Raw genomic sequence first — 20577 nt, forward strand, 5'->3', positions numbered from 1 at the left:
CCTGCATTGCTGTCAGCTTGTCACCCAGTAGAGCTGGACGGATGGTGTTGAACGCACTAGAGAAGTCAAAAAACATGACCCTCACAGTGCTCGCCGGCTTATCCAGGTAGGCGTAGACACGGTTGAGCAGGTAGATGATGGCGTCCTCAACTCCAAGTCGGGGCTGATAGGCGAACTGGAGGGGGAGCTGATGTGAACACTGACATGGTGCTTGGAGTTTGTAGAGAGTAAGTGAGAGCTGAGGACGCCCTCTAGTGGAGATTATGACAAACTGCAGCCTGTGGCCACATGAGGACATGCTGTTCGTAACTAACTCCTCAGTCTGATGCTGAAGCAGATAACATGGATGCCAGAAAACAAGTAAATCTGAGTCTCAGTCTAATGTCATTAATGAGCTTTTATTCCGTGTTTTGAGAACTCTTTCTCTGTGTTAAAGAGAAATCTTCAGATATCTGAAAGAGACAGAAATGAATGTAATTTTGTGGGAGGCTGCTGCGTCATGATCCTAACGTGTTAAAGTGACTATCACAGGTAACAACAGGCCACTGAGAAGCAGTTTGGGAGGTCTGTCCAACACACTGAGTCCATACAATGACCTCCACTTTTACTTTATGAGATGCTCTGTTATATTGTATACATAAAGGATGACGATAAACAGATCCTCCTCACCCTCTTTGTTACAAACAAACTGTTAACAAACAGGTGCACAGCTGTTCAGAAACTTAATCTGGATCAGAATGATGCAGATTTGGAAATCCCATGTTTTGCTGTGGATAAGCTGATCCATCTCACTTTTGTGTGGGTTTTTCAAAGATTACCCTGATCGAGACAAAGACTTTTCAAGATTACCATATCTGGATAATCAGTGCTCTATATGGGACTAAATATCACAGTGTAGGCTGTGTAAAGAACAGGGATCACTTTAAGTGTTTTATTTGAGGAGACAGAAAGAGCATGTGGGATGCAATTGTAAGAAAATACTTTAATATCAAGTGATAAAATAAATTACTGTTGCAACTGAATATTTTTGTTTAGTACTGACAGCTGTTTGGGGGATTATTCTATAGACACAAAATACGTTCTTTTTAAGAAAAAAAAAATGCAGGAACCCTTTGCTATGCAGTTATGTTGTTGTTGTGGCCTTATGAAGTATTTCAAAATAATAGTAGTAATAGTAGGTGTCTCATGTTATTCTGAGCTGCAGTGTTGGGATCAGAGCGTAAAATCAGCCTCACTATCAGCTGTCACCCCGGGGATTAAATAAACTTTACACAATTAAAATGCAGCCAAAATCTTCATTGTATATTTAGTGATGTAAATCATCTCTACATTTGTTATTACTTGTTGAGTAATTGTGTCCTGTGGGTTACATGTGATGTAAAAAGGTTATAAAGTTTAACACTGAAATGATGTTAGGATTGTTTTGGGCTTGAGGAGACTGTATAGAGCGTGTTGCAGCCCACTGATCCACCACAGGATGTTAATGCATGTGTTCACCTCTTTAGTTTTTTTTTGTCTGATGGTAACAGCATACTATAGATTCCAACATAACATAAATGAAACTAAGTCAAAAGGCTTGTGCCAAAAGTGCGTCACTATCAGGTCAAACCTGAAAGGCAACAAAACCTCACCTGCAGAGCAGAAAGAGGAGGAGCAAGACTGGAAAAACAGTTTAAATGTCACATTCCCCAAATGAAACTAGGCATTCGTGTGAACAACAGCAGACCTGCTGTCAAACAAGACGCTCCGATTCTGTCTAAACAAAAAAGCTGATTAAATCAGGTCTTTCTCAGCAACACATCAGTAACTCTGCCAAACACCAGTGAGTACAGCTTAAAATATTTAATGTTTTGTTCAAGTTCATTAATGTTTTTAAGAAAATTAACAAAAAAAACTGCACCTCAAATCAGACAGGATGTTCCAAATTCCTAATTTCATGCTTTTAAATGAAACTTTTACTTTAGTGCTGAGTAACAAAATAAACCTCTAAACTCTAACCCTACTTCCTGGTGTTCCTGTTGATGGAGTTTATTTTTTATGACTAATCTAAAATTTTTAATTGTTTTGCTTCGTCACACTTTTACTTTTGTCCTCAGAGTGTAGATATGTCTGCTGCCAGCTGTCTGCTGACTGAACATCAGTTTCTGTGCTCCATCTGTCTGGATGTGTTCACTGATCCAGTCAGCACACCATGTGGACACAACTTCTGTAAAATCTGCATCACTACACACTGGGATATTAATGTCCCCTATCAGTGTCCCAACTGTAAGAAGCTTTTCTACACCAGACCTGAGCTGCAGGTCTACACCTTCATCTCTGAGATGGCTGCTCAGTTCAGACAGTCAGCTCAACAGAAAGCCAGCAGCAGCAGCTCAGAGCAACAAGTTTCCAAACCAGGAGAAGTTCCCTGTGATGTCTGCACTGGAACCAAACTGAAGGCCCTGAAGTCGTGTCTGATGTGTCTGATCTCCTACTGTGAGACTCACCTGGAGCCTCATCTGACGATCTCAGGCCTGAAAAGACATCAGCTGATCGACCCTGTGGAGAACCTGGAAGGCAGGATGTGTCCAAAGCACGATAAACTGCTGGAGCTGTTCTGTAAGACCGACCAGATGTGTGTCTGCATGCTCTGCACTGTTTTAGACCACAAGACACATGATGTTGTTCCTCTGAGAGAAGAATATGAAGGAAAGAAGGCCGAGCTGGGGAAGACAGAGGCTGAAATTCAGCAGATGATCCAGAAGAGACGACTGAAGATTGAGGAGATCAAACACTCAGTGGAGCTCAGTGAGGAAGATGCAGACAGAGAGATAGCAGATGGTGTTCAGGTCTTCACCGCTCTGAAGGAGTCTGTTGAGAGAAGCCAGGCCGAGCTCATGGACACGATCAAAGAGAAGCAGAGAAAGACAGAGAAACAGGCTGAAGGCTTCATCAAAGAGCTGGAACAGGAAATCTCTGAGCTAAAGAAGAGGAGCACTGAGGTGGAGCAGCTCTCACGCTCTGAAGACCACCTCCACCTCCTCCAAAGCTTACCTTCTTTAAAAACTGCTACACCTAACAAGGACTGGACAGAAATCAGCATCCGTCCACTTTCCTATGAGGGAACTGTTGTCAGAGCTTTGAATCAGCTGGAGGAGACGCTCAGTGAACAGATGAAAAGGCTTATTGAATCTGAATTGAAGAGGGTCCAGCAGTCTGCAGTGGATGTGACACTCAATCCTGATACAGCACATCCCTATCTCATCCTGTCTGATGATAAGAAGCAAGTAAACTGTGGTGATGTAAAGAAGAATCTCCCAAACAGTCCAGAGAGATTTGATATTTGTGTTGATGTCTTAGCAAAGCAGAGTTTCTCTTCAGGAAGATTTTATTATGAGGTTCAGGTTAAAGGGAAGACTGAGTGGGATTTAGGAGTGGCCAGAGAGTCGATCAACAGGAAGGGACAGATCAAACTGAGCCCTCAGAATGGTTACTGGACGATATGGTTGAGAAATGAAAAAGAGTACGAAGCTCTTGCTGACCCTTCAGTCAGTCTCTCTCTGAAGTCTCGGCCTGAGAAGGTGGGGGTGTTTGTGGATTATGAGGAGGGTCTGGTCTCCTTTGATGATGTTGATACTGCAGCTCTTATCTACTCCTTTACTGGCTGCTCCTTCACTGAGAAACTCTACCCACTCTTTTGTCCTTGTAACAACAATGGTGGTAAAAACTCTGCCCCTCTGATTATCTCTCCTGTCCAGAGGCAGATCTACCGATGTGGCCTAGTGTGGAAGCTGCCCTAGTTTTGTACATTCTAAGAAAAATAAATATACATGAAAAGTGGTGGCTGGTCAGAAATTTACAAGAGTGAATCTCCAATGTCCAAGAGATAACAGAGCCGCAAGAGGACACGGAACCGATTTCACCTAGATGTCGCTAACTGTCCGTGGGCAGCAGCTTTTTTTTCTTCTGGCCCTGGCAGCTTTTCGTGCTGCTTGGATCTCCCTGTCCCAGCAGCACACATTGGTGGCTTGTTTTCCTGGTAAATGTGTGTGTAGAAATATAAAACTACCGCAGATGGATACAGGCAGGTTGACTGTTGAAGCATGTTTTGTTTAAGAGATAAAAGTAACTTGTGTTTGATTCTGTGAGAGACAGATTATTCATTCATTTTCCGTAATTGCTTATCCTGTAATGGCTCGCGGGGGACTGGAGCCTATCCCAGCTGACACAGGCCGAGATGCAGGGTACACCAGACTATCACAAGGTTGACACATAGAGATAAACAACACCTACCGGCACTTTGGAGTCACCAGTTAACCTGCATGTCTCTGGACTGTGGGAGGAAGCTGGAGAAAACCCACACTGACAGAGGGAGAACACGCAAACTCCGCAATGAAGGACTCCCTACCTTGGGCTTCGAACCCCCCACCCTGCATTTGAACCTAAGTTAACAGACAAAGTACTTCTGCTATCTATCTGTCTCACTGTCTGTCTGTCTGTCTCTCTATCTATCAAAATACATCAATGATCACTGAAAACATTTTTAAGAATTTGGAAATAAAAAAATGATTTAATTTCTGATGCCACCTTTTGGTATTCTATTCAATGCTTTACTCGTAGAGTTTCAATGGTATGAAATTTTCACAGAACAATAACTGTCTCAGAAAATATTGCCATTTGACGATAAATGTTATTACACTATTTTATTATAATCAGTGACCATGACCTTCAAAGGAATAAAAACAGAAGGATGTTTTTTGTTTTTTTGTTTATCGCTATGATTGAAACTTGAAACCAGGAAGTACATGTAAAAAGTCTTCCTTTTGAAAATAGCTAAAGGTCAGATTCTCCATCCAGTTGCATTTTTTCTAAATCCAAAAATATGATAATTGTCAATTCTCATACCACAGTGTACTCTGAAACAGATATATCGCTCCGACCCTACTCGTGTCACAATAATGTCATGTTTTTGAGTTAAAATATCTTAATTTGAGGGCTTTTCTGAGCAAATGTGGACATGTGTGAATGTTTGCAATTAAGTTTTGTTCTGTAAATGCTTACTTTGGTGCATCACAATGCAAACTTTAAACGCATGAATTGTATGACACTGATTGATATTATAGTCACGTTTATTCTAAGTGCAATACCTGCCTTCAAGAATGTTAATAAACAAAACAATGCACTCATAAAAGTTTATTTGATCTTCATTTGATCAGGAATTCCCTTGAGATTAAAACCTTGTTTTTGAGGGAGACCTTGTAATGAGAATTCCAAACACTGTAATGTCTAACCATTGTTGAAATAAGAAGTGTTGCATACTGCCACTAATTACTGAAGAAAATGTTGGTGAATGTTGGACCTATCCACCAACACACCCACCCACCCTACTGGGACACTGGGAACAACTGAAAAAAAGATGCTGGCGCCAAGAAAAAAAACTAGGCTGAGGACACTATCGGCAAACAGCCTGTCACTCAAGACGGCTGTCCTTAATTATGAGTAGCTTTAAACCATAGTAAAATGTAGAGGGGTGAGTTATATAAAAATTCAGCCCTTGTACAATTGTCAAAAATGGGAAAATTAGCTATAGAGACCAAAACTGTTTTTTGCACCAGGCTGTAAACATGTTTATTTCTGCTGTAGAGCTGAGCATTTTAACCTGTAGTTCTACAGCAACAGGCAGGATTTGAATGTCTTAATTGTCCAGCCTTTATATTGAAAGGACCTTATTTCAGCCACAATATTCACAGTAAAAATATCAAACATTAACACAGGTTTACTATTTACACACTGCAATAGATTCATCCCAGACCTCCTGTGGAGTTTATAACAAACTGCAGCCTACTGATCAAAAGATACAGGAAGTTACTGAATATCTTGCACTGACCTCTTTTGTTATATTGTCTGTTTGCGGTTGTTGTTTTGGCTGCTGTAAAATTCCACTGTAGAAAACAAAAAGAAAAAACTCATCCAGTTTAAAAGCTTTGTCAAGGTATTTCCCAAAGAGGCAATAAAACCTCACTCACAGAGCTCCAATGAGAGGTGGAGCCACAGTGAAGGAAGTGAGCTACAACACATTACCTCCAATAAGGTTAAAAGTCAGTGTGAGTGACAACAGAGCTGCAGTCCAGACGAGTCTCTGTTTCTCTCTACAGAAACACTGAACTGAATCCAGCAGATTCTTCTCAACAACAAACTGGTGAGTTCACTGACCTACAGAGACAAGAGGCACCAACTAAATGGTATGTGAGAGTTTAGTTAAAACCAGAATCTGACTTTTTGTTTTACATCCGTTCTACCACATAGAGAAGATTATGTCATAATGTATTATCGTTAAAAACCAAACTGTCATTTTTACCATAACAGAGGAAAACCCCAAACCACAGTGGCTGAATTCCTGATAACTTAAGTCAGACGTTCCTCTGTTAAAAATCTCGGTGTGACCTTTGACAGTGCTTTTAAATTCGATAAACAAGTTAGATCAGTAATACAAACCAGCTTTTATCAACTCAGGCTTTTAGCTAAAGTAAAGGGCTATCTCTCCCCCCAGAATCTAGACAGGGTAATCCATGCTTTTATAACCTCACGTCTGGACTACTGTAACTCGCTTTATGTCGGTATTGACCAGTCACTGCTACACCGTCTACAGCTTGTCCAGAACGCAGCAGCCCGCCTCCTCACTGGAAAGCGTAAACACGATCACATCACACCAATCTTGGCCTCGCTCCACTGGCTTCCAGTGCGTTTTAGAATTGATTTTAAGATTTTATTGATTGTTTTTAAAGCCCTAAATGGGCTGGCACCCCCTTATTTAACCGAACTCCTGCACTTTCATGCTCCCTCCAGAGCCTTGAGATCAGCCAGTCAGCTATTACTGGCTACTCCTAGGACTAGGCTGAAGACCAGAGGCGACAGAGCCTTTGGGGCGGCTGCCCCTAGGCTCTGGAATAGCCTGCCCCTGCACATTAGGTCTGCCCAGACCCTAGAGGTTTTTAAGTCTTTTCTTAAAACCCACTTCTTCTCTCAGGCTTTTAACTCAGGTTGAGCTGGACACCCAAACATTTTAGCTTATTTTGATCTTATTTTATAACTCTTGTATTTTATTTTATTGTATTGTATTTTATGTATCTTATGGTTATTATTGTGGTGTACTATTAGGTACCTCATTGTATTTGCTTGTTTATTTCTATTGACCTGTTCAGCACTTTGGTCAACCTTGGTTGTTTTAAATGTGCTTTATAAATAAAGTTTGAGTTGAGTTGAGTTGAGAGAATACAGCCACAGCTTGAGCAAATTCACAGACTGTTTCCCACATGTCTTTCCTGTACTTGAAAAATTAATTTTGATGCTTAGTAAATAAGATTGTTTTACCACATATATACATGAGGCAGGGGCTGAATCCAACACTAACCAACGAAAAAAGAAACACTAGATAAACTAGTCCAGGCTTGATGCCCTTTGGATCGTGCAGTGTCTGATTCAGCGTGACTGTCTCTTTTATTGTCTGTTAAGGTATAAAGTTTAAGTTTTACAACTAATTTAACTGTTACAACCTTTGGTAACAGTCTTGAACTTTAAACTCTGGGTTTTCATGCCTAGTTCAAACTACACGCCATTTCTGTTTGTTCTGACAGTTACTATGTCACAGTAGGCGAGTCATAAAATGCCGTGACTTGGCCGACAGACATGACAGACAACACAATGGTCCACATCAATCATCACGGGTCGTCTTTCACGCCGTGTGTCATGTCATCAGGTTATTCTTGTCCTATTTTTAATGTAATTACTGTTATTTCAGTCACTATGTCTGTTTGTGTGCCAACAGAATGTCGGCCATTTTGAATTTACTGTGCAATTCTTTTGCATTTTTGCCCATTTCCAGAGGTCGTACTTTAACGAACTCCTCCTACAGATTTGATAGCCTGGAAATCCAGACCCAAATCTAGAAAGATTTAGGGTCTGGCTATGAGTAAATGTAAATGGCCCAACTTGAGGGGCGGCACCAAGCATGCATTTGAAAATATCACTGCACGCAATTGGATAACACTACGACCAANGGTAATGAGCATCATTACTGATTGCCAGAGTGACTCGCTGAGCAAATTCAAACTGTGCTCCAGCGAGAAGTCTGGATTTCCAGTGTACAGATTTGATGCAACTGACTTCAAACTTTGTCTGTACCATCTACAGACCTTTGACATGAAAAGTTACTCAGAGTTTGAGTTTTAATCAAACCGTGTGACCGTGTCGAGGCGTCAAACTTCCATGTTTCACCATGAAACAGGAAGTGGTTTGTAACTCCACCATACATCTTCCAATCCGCCCAAAACTTCACAGGTTTGATCACAGTCCTGCTGTGAACATTTTCATATGCCAGTAATTAGTTGTAGTTATAGTGCCCCCTACTGGCAACAGGAAATTACATGTTTTATGCTGTCATTGACTTCTCCTTGTATATTTACTAGAGCCACGTCAAAATTACTTTGAAATGCCTCAAGACCTTGATGATGATTTCTGCTGAAAACTGAATTGTTGTCAAATGGCGTTGCTGTGGCGTGGCAGCCATTTTGCATGTCTCACCATAAATCAGGAAATTGTTGTAACTCGAGCATACATTGTCCAATCTACCCAAAATTTCTCATGCATGATAATAGTCCAAGCTTCATGACATCTATGTAATGTATTGTTTGTGTGTTTTATACTGTTTTATTGCCGTTTTTTTATTCTTTTTTTAAAGATTATTTTTTTGGGCTTTTTTTGCCTTTAATGTACAGGATAGAGTGAAATGGGGGAGAGAGGGAGAGAGTGGGGGGTGACATGCAGCAAATGGTTGCAAGCCGGAGTTGAACCTGCAACCGCTGCGGCAAGGCATCGCCATTGTACATGGGGCGTCGGCACTATCCACTGCGCTACCAACGCCCCACACCGTTTTTTATTCTGACTTGCTCTATTTTATGATTTTTTAAAAAACTGTAAAGTGTCTTTGAGCATTTGTTAAAAGCGCTTACAAATAAAATGTATTAAGTGTCTTTGAGCATTTGTTAAAAGCGCTTACAAATAAAATGTATTACTATTATTTGTTTTTTTTATTGTTATTATTATTATTATTATTATAAACTGAATTATTTACGTGGTTAAAAAGATAATTCATCATAAGTACAGTAACTAAAAACTCATTTGCCAAGCATGAATTTGGCTTATTGTCTTTGGTTAATACTTATGGTGACATCTTAATTGTTTAAAAAAGTGTTTCACTGCTTTTTGTAATACTAGACTGTCTATGTAGCAGAAAAACATAAATACTTTTGATACTGGTGCTGTATGACCAGAAAAAACAAAGGAAAAGGACTGTGGTATTTGCTTTTACTGCAGAGGTAGAAAACCTATGACTATCAGAATGCACTGTGCTGCATCGAACCAATAAACGCTCCCACTTGTGGGTGATGCAATTTGAGTTGCCTGTCCTAAAACAATATAGCAGCCAGCCAGTAACAAACAGTCTCGTGTTACAGTTAAACTGTGAGCTAAAATATGATTCTGAAAACATTTTAGGTGAGAAATAAGCAACATAGTAACAGAATCTTAGTTTTGATCAACACTGCCTTGTTTCACTGTTTGATCTGAGTTTGTTCTTAGTCAGAGAGAGAGGGGCACTGATCTTTATTGAAGTAAACAAAGATGTATAATTACAGTTTGTTTTTTCACACTTTGTCCTCAGAGTGTCGATATGTCTGCTGCCAGCTGTCTGCTGACTGAAGATCAGTTTCTGTGCTCCATCTGTCTGGATGTGTTCACTGATCCAGTCAGCACACCATGTGGACACAACTTCTGTAAAACCTGCATCACTGAACACTGGAGTACTAATGTCCCCTATCAGTGTCCAAACTGTAAGAAGGTTTTCTACACCAGACCTGAGCTGCAGGTCAACACTTTCATCTCTGAGATGGCTGCTCAGTTCAGACAGTCAGCTCAACAGAAAGCCAGCAGCAGCAGCTCAGAGCAACAAGTTTCCAAACCAGGAGAAGTTCCCTGTGACGTCTGCACTGGAACCAAACTGAAGGCCCTGAAGTCCTGCCTGGTGTGTCTGGAATCCTACTGTGAGACTCACCTGGAGCCTCATCTGACAAGATCAGGCCTGAAAAGACATCAGCTGATCGACCCTGTGGAGAACCTGGAAGGCAGGATGTGTCTGAAGCACGATAAACTGCTGGAGCTGTTCTGTAAGACCGACCAGATGTGTGTCTGCATGCTCTGCACTGTTTCAGACCACAAGACACATGATGTTGTTCCTCTGAGAGAAGAATATGAAGGAAAGAAGGCCGAGCTGGGGAAGACAGAGGCTGAAATTCAGCAGATGATCCAGAAGAGACGACTGAAGATTGAGGAGATCAAACACTCAGTGGAGCTCAGTGAGGAAGATGCAGACAGAGAGATAGCAGATGGTGTTCAGGTCTTCACCGCTCTGAAGGAATCTGTTGAGAGAAGCCAGGCCGAGCTCATGGACACGATCAAAGAGAAGCAGAGAAAGACAGAGAAACAGGCTGAAGGCTTCATCAAAGAGCTGGAACAGGAAATCTCTGAGCTAAAGAAGAGGAGCGCTGAGGTGGAGCAGCTCTCATGCTCTAAAGACCACCTCCACCTCCTCCAAAGCTTTACATCCCTGAGCTCTAAAGACCACCTCCACCTCCTCCAAAGCTTTACATCCCTGAACACTGCTCCACCCACCAAGGACTGGACAGAAGTCAACTTCCATCCACCTTCACATGAGGGGACCGTAGTGAGAGCTGTGAATCAGCTGGAGGAGACGCTTCATGAAGAGACGAAGAAATTGATTGAGGGTGAGCTGAAGAGGGTCCAGCAGTTTGCAGTGGATGTGACACGTGAATTAACAAATCCCTGGGACCGTCTAGCAGAGCAATTAAAACAGGATATAATGGGATTTAATGTCCCACACAACCCAGAGAGATTTTCTAAATACGTTAATGTCATAGCAAAGCAGAGTTTCTCTTCAGGAAAGTTTTATTACGAGGTTAAAGTTAAAGGGAATACTGAATGGGATTTGGGAGTGGTCACAGAGTCGATTAACAGGAAGAGAAATTTCATACCAGCTCCTCAAAATGGTTGCTGGACAATATGTTTGAGAGATAACCATGAGTACTACGCTGCCACTGAGCTTGCAGTCCGTCTCTCTCTGAAGTCTCGACCCAAGAAGGTGGGGGTGTTTGTGGATTATGAGGAGGGTCTGGTCTCTTTTTATGATGCTGATGCTGCAGCTCTTATCTACTCCTTTACTGACTGCCATTTCCCTGAGAAACTCTACCCATTCTACAGTCCATTTTTTGATAAAAGAAACAAATGGTAAAACCTCTGCCCCTCTGATCATCTCTCCCGTCAAACTACAACAAACCTAATTTACCGCAGTGATTGATATTATCTAATGTAGTTTAATTTATTCTAAAAATTGCATTACCTTTCTTCAAAACTGTTTGATCATCACAAAACAATATACTCCCAAAAATGAACCACGCCTTAAATGGCTGGGGTCCAAAGTAAAAAAAAATTCATTTTCTAATCTAGTGCTGTGTGATTCGACCAAAAATTTGTATCATGGTATTTTTTTAAGATTCCGGCGGTTCCACTGTATATATATTTTTTTTCATGACTAAGCCTTTACATAGGTTTATAGTTGCTCATTCCACTGTCAAGTAGGGCTGTCCCCTAATAGTCAACCAAGTCAACCAGAGAGGTCATTAGTCGGCGTTGGTCGCAGAAAAGAAAAAACAAAAAACAAAAATGTGAAACTATTAGGAGCTGAGCCTTGTCATATCAAAAAATATATGACTGGCCAGTGTAGGAATTTAATTTGAAAGGGTCTGTCCTTTCAACAGGAAGTGTCCACACTCATCAGTCAGACAGGAGTCAGGTTAATCTCCAGGGCTGGTACCTGCGGTTATTCCACAGGCTAGTTAATAACATGTCGGGCAGGAAATCCAAAGTGTGGGATCATTTTGAGAAGGTGAAGGACGAACCCAAGGTGATATGTAAACTCATCTTCATTGGTCGACTACAAACATGACGTATCATGTGAAACATGGAAGTAGCTACATGCCCATTAGCCCACAGCGTCATTAACAGGCGGCTCGCTCAGTGTGTGACGTGCACTTGGAGATAAAATATAGGCCTATATTAATGAAGGTTCATTAGTACGGTTTGTATTTCTCTGTAATGTAGCACAGTGTTAACAATGTTACTGATACTATTCTTTCTCACACCTTCAACTCAAACCACCAAAATATATCATTTCATCATTACATTCATATTGTAAACATGCGGACGACTAGTCGACTAATGGCTCTAAATAACGACTATTGGTCGACTAGGAAAATTCTTAGTCAGGGGCAGCCCTACTGTCACGAATACATAACAGAGCAATAAAAATATTTTGATGTCAGCGCATATCATACTGTCGACCAAGCAATTTGATTGGATAGGAGTCATTCTATGGGTGCTGATATACAGTGTAACAGCACTGAGACTTAAACTCTGCATGTATCACTCTGGTTTACAGGTGTTCTGAGCCTTTAATGATTAAATATCACTTTAATCATTAAATACCAAACTTGAGATCGTGCTGTTGTACTGAATATCAGCATGGCTGTGATTATCTTCGGTGCTCTGTTGCAGGTAGAGAAAAGGGGCATAACACTGAAGAACAGCAGTGAAGTGCAGAGAGATTATGATGGATCATAGACTGTGAAGTGTATGAAACAGATACAAACTGAAATGCTTACAGTCAGAATGGCACATTGGCAGAGGTAGGAAATCACCACGTACATTTTATTGTACTTATCTTGACCCAGGGGACCTGATATACAGTATGTTTTTGCACATCTACTCAACTATAATGATGCTTATTCTAATTGTCTGTCCTTTTAAATTAAATGTAAAAAACCACACTGATTGTCTGATTTTCTGATGAAAATAAAAACTTCCTGAAGACGGCCATTATTTTTATTTGTTATTTAATATTTATTTGTGTAGAGTCTTTCAATAAAAAAAACCTTACGTTTAAGGCATCTGAGTGGCGAACGGGGAGAACTTTTCGGACACGTGTTCTGAGCAACAACAATAAACCAATGTTGAATTCTTCAGATTTCTTTGAGTGCGGTGACCCATTTATTTTCACGTGCTCACCTTCACACGGTTAAAACATTGTCTGTCCATAAGTCATCTCAGTTGTTACTCACAGGTTAGTGTCCATTCAGCAGTTCAGTGTCTTAGTTTCCACTCATCAATTCCAGTTTCAACATGCTACAAACTCTTCATGCTGCCACCCCTTCACACACCTGCTGCTCATCACCTGCACCTTACCTATATTCCTGCCGTTTTCTTGCTCTAGTGCGCCACCTAGTGTACAATAGGGCTGCAACTAACGATTATTGTAATTGTCGACTAATCTGTCGATTATTTCTTTGATTAGTCGACAAATCATTTTATCAAAAAATGTGTTAAAATGTTGAAAAATGTCGGTCTGTCTCTCCCAAACCCCAAAATTATGTCTAATGTCTTGGTTCGTACTCACACCAAAGGGTTTTAGTTCACTGCCATGGGAGAGTGTGTAAAGCTGCCAATATTTGAACGTAAGAAGCTGCAATAAGAGTATTTTGGGCACTTTATAGTACTTTTCTATGAAGAAAGACTCAAACCGATTAGTCGACTACTAAAATAGTCACCAACTTTTTCAATAGTTAATTAGTCATCGATTAGTCACCTAATCGTTGCAGCCCTAGTGTACAAACAACAAAACTGCATCTATTGTATTTATTATTTATAATTATTAAGCAAACACAAAGAACAATTTCACTGTTAGTTTCACTCCATCAGTGCATAACAGTATGCGGCCTGCTGTTTAGAAGAACACAGAACATGTCATTAATTAACTTTAAATCATGACTGATCCTGTCGCTGAGTCAGGACATTTATTTTCATACATGTGAATGACATTTTTAATAAACTTTTTCGATAAACAAGCTCTAATTTGATATATCTATTTGCACACTGGCACCTCATTTACATTCAAAATACACAACTTAATCATTAAAAAAATTGAAGTACGTACCTCAAAAAGGGTTGTTAAGCGTACTATCCAGATTAAACCAAATACATCTGTGGTTGTCACTTATTTTCCCATAATGGAGTGAGTTCGAATCCCGTGAAGATGTTCTCTTTTTCACATTTCAAAGGGTGGCATAGTTCTTTAACATGGCACATGTTGATTTAAACAGGTGCCAAAGACGAAACTGTGTAGGCCTATTTATAAAGTGTATTACAGATATGAGTTAAATTTACAGGAAAAGCAACTTTCTCTCTTAGTTTTCAACATTCTGTCACAACAGGTCGTATTCAAAATGAGACTGAGTGTTAATGTGTGACTGGTTTCCTCAAACAAGAGTCCAGAGACAAATCAGGTTGACTTTGTTTGACATTGTAATGAAAACTTGAACCAAGAGGCATTCACGAGGACAGCGACACATTCTCTTCCGGGTGGAAAACAGCTGTTGTCACCATGACAACCACAGAGCAGACGCATTCAGCTGACGGTTAACATGGTCGGAAGTAAATCCGAAACACCTGCTCGAGCTAATGTCGCAACAAAATATAGATATTAAACGTCAAACTTGTGTTAATATGGAGATGCTGCACATCGTTGGTTCGGTTCATTGTATGGTAACCATGACAACCAAAGTATGATTCATTCAGATTTAACGTACTAGCATGCTAATCAGGAGACAAAAACTGCCGTGTCCTTACCTTTGAAGCTGTCAGAGTCTGAATATGTGTTCATTCCGCCATTATTTATATTCCTCTAGTCCGTAAGGTTTCATCGATCAAAACTATCACGACAGTTTTTAAAAAACATTAACTAAAGTTGTGAATATCGTTTGTGAAGTCCAAGCTAACTGTATGCTAACTGTATGCTAACTATGCTAACGTTCGTAAAACAGTTCCACCAGTTCCTCGGCTTCCTTGGGGTGCGCTTGTTTTTGTTACCGTGCCGGATACAAAATAAAGTTTCCTCAAGGTTCTCTGCGTATTTTTCATCCCGGGACACGCCTTTATTACAGCAAGCGCTCCCAGTTTGGAGGCCGACGGGCTCTGTCAGTTAACATCTTAACGGCCACCGTACCGCTCTGGTTTCGTCTCTGCTTTATTTGGATACAGATTTATAACGCTGCTGTCTTCTTTACTGTGCATTCACACCAAAAGCGTGGTGAATGCACAGTTAGTCGTAATTAACCCTAATATTTAGGTCTTTATTTTAGTTTGGACTTTTGCTCTGGAATTGTAAGCAAAATTGGATAATGCTGCATTTGCATATTTAAACTTAAAATTTCTGAAAACTTGTGGGCTCATACAAAAATCAATTGTCTTAATGTGGTGTCCTAACTTTATGAGAAAGTTTCATGGTGGTTTCCTTTGTGTTCAAATTTAAAATCATAGAATAAGAAAAAAATAATAATTTTTGAGGGAAAAAAGTCTTCACATTTTTAGACAAAAATAAGACATTACGGTTAAAATTTGAACAGATAGTTAAATATGCAAATAATACATTATCTAATTAAATATGCATCTTTTGTATAAAATTCAAGAGCAAACATTCGAACTAAAATAAATACCTAAATTTGAGTATGTAATTTGGGCGTTTTCTTTTCATTAGTCTGGAAAAAAAAACATTATAGAAGCAAAATAGCCCAAAATATCAAAATTGACGGATGCATTGAAAAAGGTTTTGACCTGGAGTGTCTCACCTGCACAAGTAAAATATTGTAAACTTATATTTACATTGTTTTCATGAACACAGAACAATAAACTGTCCATCAACCATCCACTCAGGACAGGAGACACTGGTTTAGTGTAGTGCAGCTCCCATTTCTGTCCACTAGGTGTCACTGCAGGCCTGTTAAACATATCGATCATAACCAGCTGCATTTTAACACTAGTTGGTCGATGTTAGGGACTGTTCGTTATTTATGAGAAGGGAGAGGGTGGTGCAAAAATGGGGAGGCATGTCAAATAATCTTTTAAGCACTAGGGAGTGATTTATGGTTTTTATTTTGGCTTAGGAGCGGGATATACAACTGTAAATGGTTGTATTGAGTATTTAATTTACTGCTTAAAAATGCCTTCTAAACAAAATCACCAGAATTGCAGCATTTCTCACAGCCAGAAAATGTAAAAACAGAGATTATTGATGGCTTTTTGCATTTCCAAAGATCCTCAGACAAATCATGTGCAACGAATGCTTCCATCCTAAACTAATAAATACATTTAAAAAGTAATATTAAATCAAATCTGTGCTCAAAATAGTGAACAGTGACATTTTATCAAGATCACTTTATTCTACATCTTATTTAAAATATGGCCAAAAGTAAACGGCTGTTGACAGCATTTTCTGATTTACTGAGGGATAACAAGAGACATCTTTAATTCCCTCTGTAAAAACATTTGACTCTGATATGACAAAAAAAAAAGTCAAACATGAATTTTGAACCTGACTTTATCCAGTGTTCAGATTTTGTTCTGGAAATGTATGAAAATGTGTGGGTTTTTTTTATTCATTTAAATATTTAAACATATTTCATTAAAAACAACTGGCAGTACAAAAAATAATTGTCTTCCTGTAAGTGATCAGCTGGGGAAGTGTCATGGTGATATCTATTAGGGACTGTTCGGTATTTATAAGAGAGGAGGGGGTGGTGCAAAAAGGGGGAGGCATGTCAAATAATTTTTTAAGCACTAAGGAGGGACTTTTATTTTTTTTTATTTTTTTCGGCTTAGGGGAGGGGTTGTATTTTGTATCAATTTTAACACAGCTTTACTTTAATAGTCGCCATAATGACACCATTTATCACAGCCAGAAGCTGTAAGTGAAGCTTCAGGGAGCTCAAAATAAAAACAATTAAAACAAAGGAAAAAACAAAGCCACCCCCTCCTCTGATAAGTAAAGAACAGTCTCTTAGAGAGGCTGAATCTGGTCCAGACTTTCAGACACAACGCATCAGTGATCAGTACAGACAAATAACTACAGGACACTCTACTCAATATTAAATAATTAAAACAAAATATATCATGTGAGTGTGACTGAGGGAGCTGGGCTGCGACGAGACAGAAAAAATAACACATAACATTCCTGTGTGTTGCATCAGTGAGTGAAAAGTGACCTCAGTAACACATGATCATAAACTGGAGTATGAAATGTTTCCTCCTTGTACACTGAGAGGTGGAGCAACAGTGACGTCACATTTCCTGAAACGAAACTGAAAGTCAGTGTGAGTGAGAGCAGAGCTGCAGTGGAGACAAGTCTCTGTGTTTCTCTCTACACAAACATTCAACTGAATCCAGCAGGTTTCCATCAACAACAAACACTGGTGAGTTCACTGACCTACAGAGACAACAGGACACTGAAGATTCCGTCATAAGGTTAGTTAAAACCAGGATCAATTACAGAGAAAGAGAAACCTAACGTTAGTCATGCTAAAAGCTAACTGTCCTAGCCTGGATTTGAACTGTCCAAACACAGAGTGCAGTATCTGACTTCTTCTTTTTATCGCCTCTAAAGTCATAAAATTGACGTAAGCAGTCTTGAACTTTAAACTTTTTCTCTGCGCTTCACTGTTTCTGTAGTTACCTAAGTCAGTTGTCGTAAGGCTTTACAGTCTTGGTCCAAGGCTAGCTTTACAGCTGATTGTATTTACTGTGTTTCAACAACTGTTTGAGCTCAGAACCTGAGCTTTACTCAGCCTGACTCTCTGACACGAAGAGTCTTTGGACAGAGAAGGATTTTTTCCTCTCTACTCCCTCAGACGCTTCAGTAAAACAAATAATAAAGCCAAAGAGTGGCTAAATATTTCACTGTAAATGGTAATAAATGTGTTAAGTTCCATATTAACTGGAATTAAACTCTTTTTGCATGCTTAGAAAATATTTTCACTCTACAATCTAAGCAGCAGGGTGGCAGTTTTATTCTATTTAATGTGTGATGTGACAGTAATGCAGGGATCACATTGTGTTTTGGGGGGTTAACTGCATCTGCAGTGATGTAGACGCTGCGCCGGACTGTCGTGGTGAAGAGGGAGCTGAGCCAGAAGGCGAAGCTTTTGTTTTACTGGTCCATCTACGTCCCAACCCTCACCTATGGTCATGAGCTCTGGGTAGTGACCGAAAGACTGAGGTCACAGATACAAGCGGCCGAAATGAGTTTCCTCTGAAGGGTGTCTGGGCTCAGCCTTAGAGATAGGGGGAGGAGTCTGACATCTGGAGGGAGCTCGGAGTAGAGCCGCTGCTCCTTCATGTTGAAAGGGGTCAGCTGAGGTGGTTCAACATCTGATCAGGGTCCTGCTGGAGGCCTCCTGTTAGAGGTGTTCCATGCATGTCCCACTGGTAGGAGGCCCCGGGGCAGACCCAGAACACACTGGAGGGATTATATATCTCATCTGGTCTGGGAACACCTCGGGGTCCTCCAGGAGGAGCTGGAAAAGTGTTGCTGGGGAGAGGGACGTCTGGGGTTCTTTGCTCGACCTGCTGCCCCCGCGACCCACCTTCAGATAAGTGGATGAAAATGGATGGATGAAAAACTAACAGAGGCTAATCACTAAATGCTGCATTCATATCAGTGACTGTCAGCAGGCAGGGATCAGCCAGAGGCAGCCGTCAGAAATGCTGTAAAATCTCAGAAGAAACGGCAGAGCAATCCACCTCCACTTGATGGTCTCAAAATATCCACAAACTCTGTCGGATCTTTGGAAAACAGTCGCAAACTGTGGCGCTGACAGGGAGCTCAGTGCGTCAGACTGTGGTGTGCTGGTTGCCGTGGAATGTGCTCAACTAACTAACTGATCAGGGGTAGACCAGCATCTCCTGTGTTTTACGAATTAAAATTCCTGTTTTTCTCAGAGGATTCTGGTGGTTTTAAAAAGAGCGATGTAACGGCTTCGGTTCCCCGTCCCCCTCTCCAAACTGGGAGCATGCCAACCTCCATTTACTGAAGGCAATACACTGACTATGGAGAGATACCTCCTACAACTCCACCTGCATCACTGCTTATAGCTTTTTGCTGAGTGGGCATTTCTAAAAAACAATGCTGATGGAGTCAGTCGACTTATAAGTTGCATAATATTAATTATTAATTAATTATTATTTTAATACTTAATTATTAATAATTTTTTCCAGTTGTGACAGGTCAGAGACTTTTATCACAGTGAAAAGACGCCAGAAATAGAACCTTCATGCTTCAGCAGGACTTTGATAACATCCTTTATTATTATGACATCATTTTATAAACCCGCAGGTGCTTTCAGAGAAAATGTTCTTTAAGATCATTTATGTAACTACGACGGAGTATTAGGGCCACATTGAAGAAGAAAAAATTCGGAGATTTCGAGAATAAAGTCGAAATATTATGAGATTAAAGTCGTAATTTAACGAGATTAAAGTCATAATATTACGAGAATAAAGTCGAAATATTATTAGATTAAAGTCGTAATTTAACGAGATTAAAGTCGAAATATTATGAGATTAAAGTCGTAATTTAACGAGATTAAAGTCGAAATATTATGAGATTAAAGTCGTAATTTAACGAGAATAAAGTCGAAATATTATGAGATTAAAGTCGTAATTTAACGAGATTAAAGTCATAATATTACGAGAATAAAGTCGAAATATTATGAGATTAAAGTCATAATATTACGAGATTAAAGTCGAAATATTATGAGATTAAAGTCGTAATTTAATGAGATTAAAGTCGAAATATTATGAGATTAAAGTCATAATATTACGAGAATAAAGTTGTAGTTTTTAAGGAAATAACCAACAACAAACAGAATATCAGATTGTCTTTCATGCCGTTGTAAGTAGCCTACTTAATTAGGTGGCACCGTGCCGGTTCTGTGTCAGTCAAAACTCCGGGCCCAACTCTGCCACTGATTGGCCAGTCTGACATCCTTCATAATACATAAAGAACGTTAGTGAAACACATAGGCCTCACAGAAACATGCGTTCATTTGGGGACAAGTTAGTGGTCACGTTACTCGTTCCACAGGCGAAGGACCCCGGACACACAGCCTACAGTAAATACACTGGTTGTAAGTAACTTTTAACACAAGTGAGTCTTTGTGACTCTTAACTCTTGTTCCCTAACTAACGCTTGTTTCTGTTTCACTAACAATATTTTCACACGATTAAGTCACATCCCGTTATTTCCTCTGTAAACCTAACCTTACAGCAGCCTACAAGCATGCTGTGTCAATGAATCAGCCTTAAAGGAGCAATAAGCGAAATCGTTTCACCGCTAGGTTTGCTGTTGTGCACTGCCTGTAGAGCAAAACAAAGTGTGTCATGAGCCACTCCTCCCTCTACCTCTGCTCTCCAGCAGTTGTGTTATTGGGAGCCAGAATAGAAGGAGTCATGGCTCAAAACCAGCCGCCACTGCCCGTCAACAAAAACAAAGACAACTATGGTTAAATGTGATAAGACCAAAGGACTGGACGGAGGCCATCATCAAAAATGCTCACATGTGCAGCGCACACTTCATATCAGGTT

General features: G+C 40.1%; 2 protein-coding genes and 1 long non-coding RNA gene across 13 annotated transcripts in view; 2 read left to right on the forward strand and 1 right to left on the reverse strand.

Moving 5' to 3' along the window:
* Positions 1 to 20577, forward strand: part of LOC126407716 (E3 ubiquitin-protein ligase TRIM21-like) — a 77715-nt gene that overhangs the window by 27322 nt on the left and 29816 nt on the right. The window contains exon 1 of one of the 5 annotated variants that reach the window (XM_050072878.1): positions 17296 to 17460. The exons of 1 other annotated variant lie outside the window; for it this stretch is intronic. The gene's annotated coding sequence lies outside the window, so the exon portion shown is untranslated. Of the gene's footprint in view, positions 1 to 17295; positions 17461 to 20577 lie in introns of those variants that run through there. 3 more of the 5 variants (XM_050072875.1, XM_050072879.1, XM_050072876.1) reach the window with 3 other exon arrangements.
* The window catches only part of LOC126407778 (uncharacterized), a 74022-nt gene that overhangs the window by 25299 nt on the left and 28146 nt on the right, over positions 1 to 20577 (reverse strand). For 3 of the 5 annotated variants that reach the window (XR_007571817.1, XR_007571816.1, XR_007571819.1), the window contains exon 2: positions 2487 to 2549. This is a non-coding gene — a long non-coding RNA (uncharacterized LOC126407778). Of the gene's footprint in view, positions 1 to 2486; positions 2550 to 10150; positions 10247 to 20577 lie in introns of those variants that run through there. The other 2 variants (XR_007571815.1, XR_007571818.1) reach the window with 1 other exon arrangement.
* Positions 1 to 20577, forward strand: part of LOC126407727 (E3 ubiquitin-protein ligase TRIM21-like) — a 110291-nt gene that overhangs the window by 11638 nt on the left and 78076 nt on the right. The window contains exon 2 of one of the 3 annotated variants that reach the window (XM_050072901.1): positions 9698 to 10429. The exons of the other annotated variants lie outside the window; for them this stretch is intronic. Coding sequence (XP_049928858.1) covers positions 9707 to 10429 — 723 coding nt within the window. The 5' untranslated portion in view covers positions 9698 to 9706. The remainder of the gene's footprint in view (positions 1 to 9697; positions 10430 to 20577) is intronic. 3 annotated transcript variants of the gene reach the window in all.

This window comes from Epinephelus moara, chromosome 20 (assembly GCF_006386435.1).
Source record: "Epinephelus moara isolate mb chromosome 20, YSFRI_EMoa_1.0, whole genome shotgun sequence".
NCBI lineage: Eukaryota > Metazoa > Chordata > Actinopteri > Perciformes > Serranidae > Epinephelus > Epinephelus moara.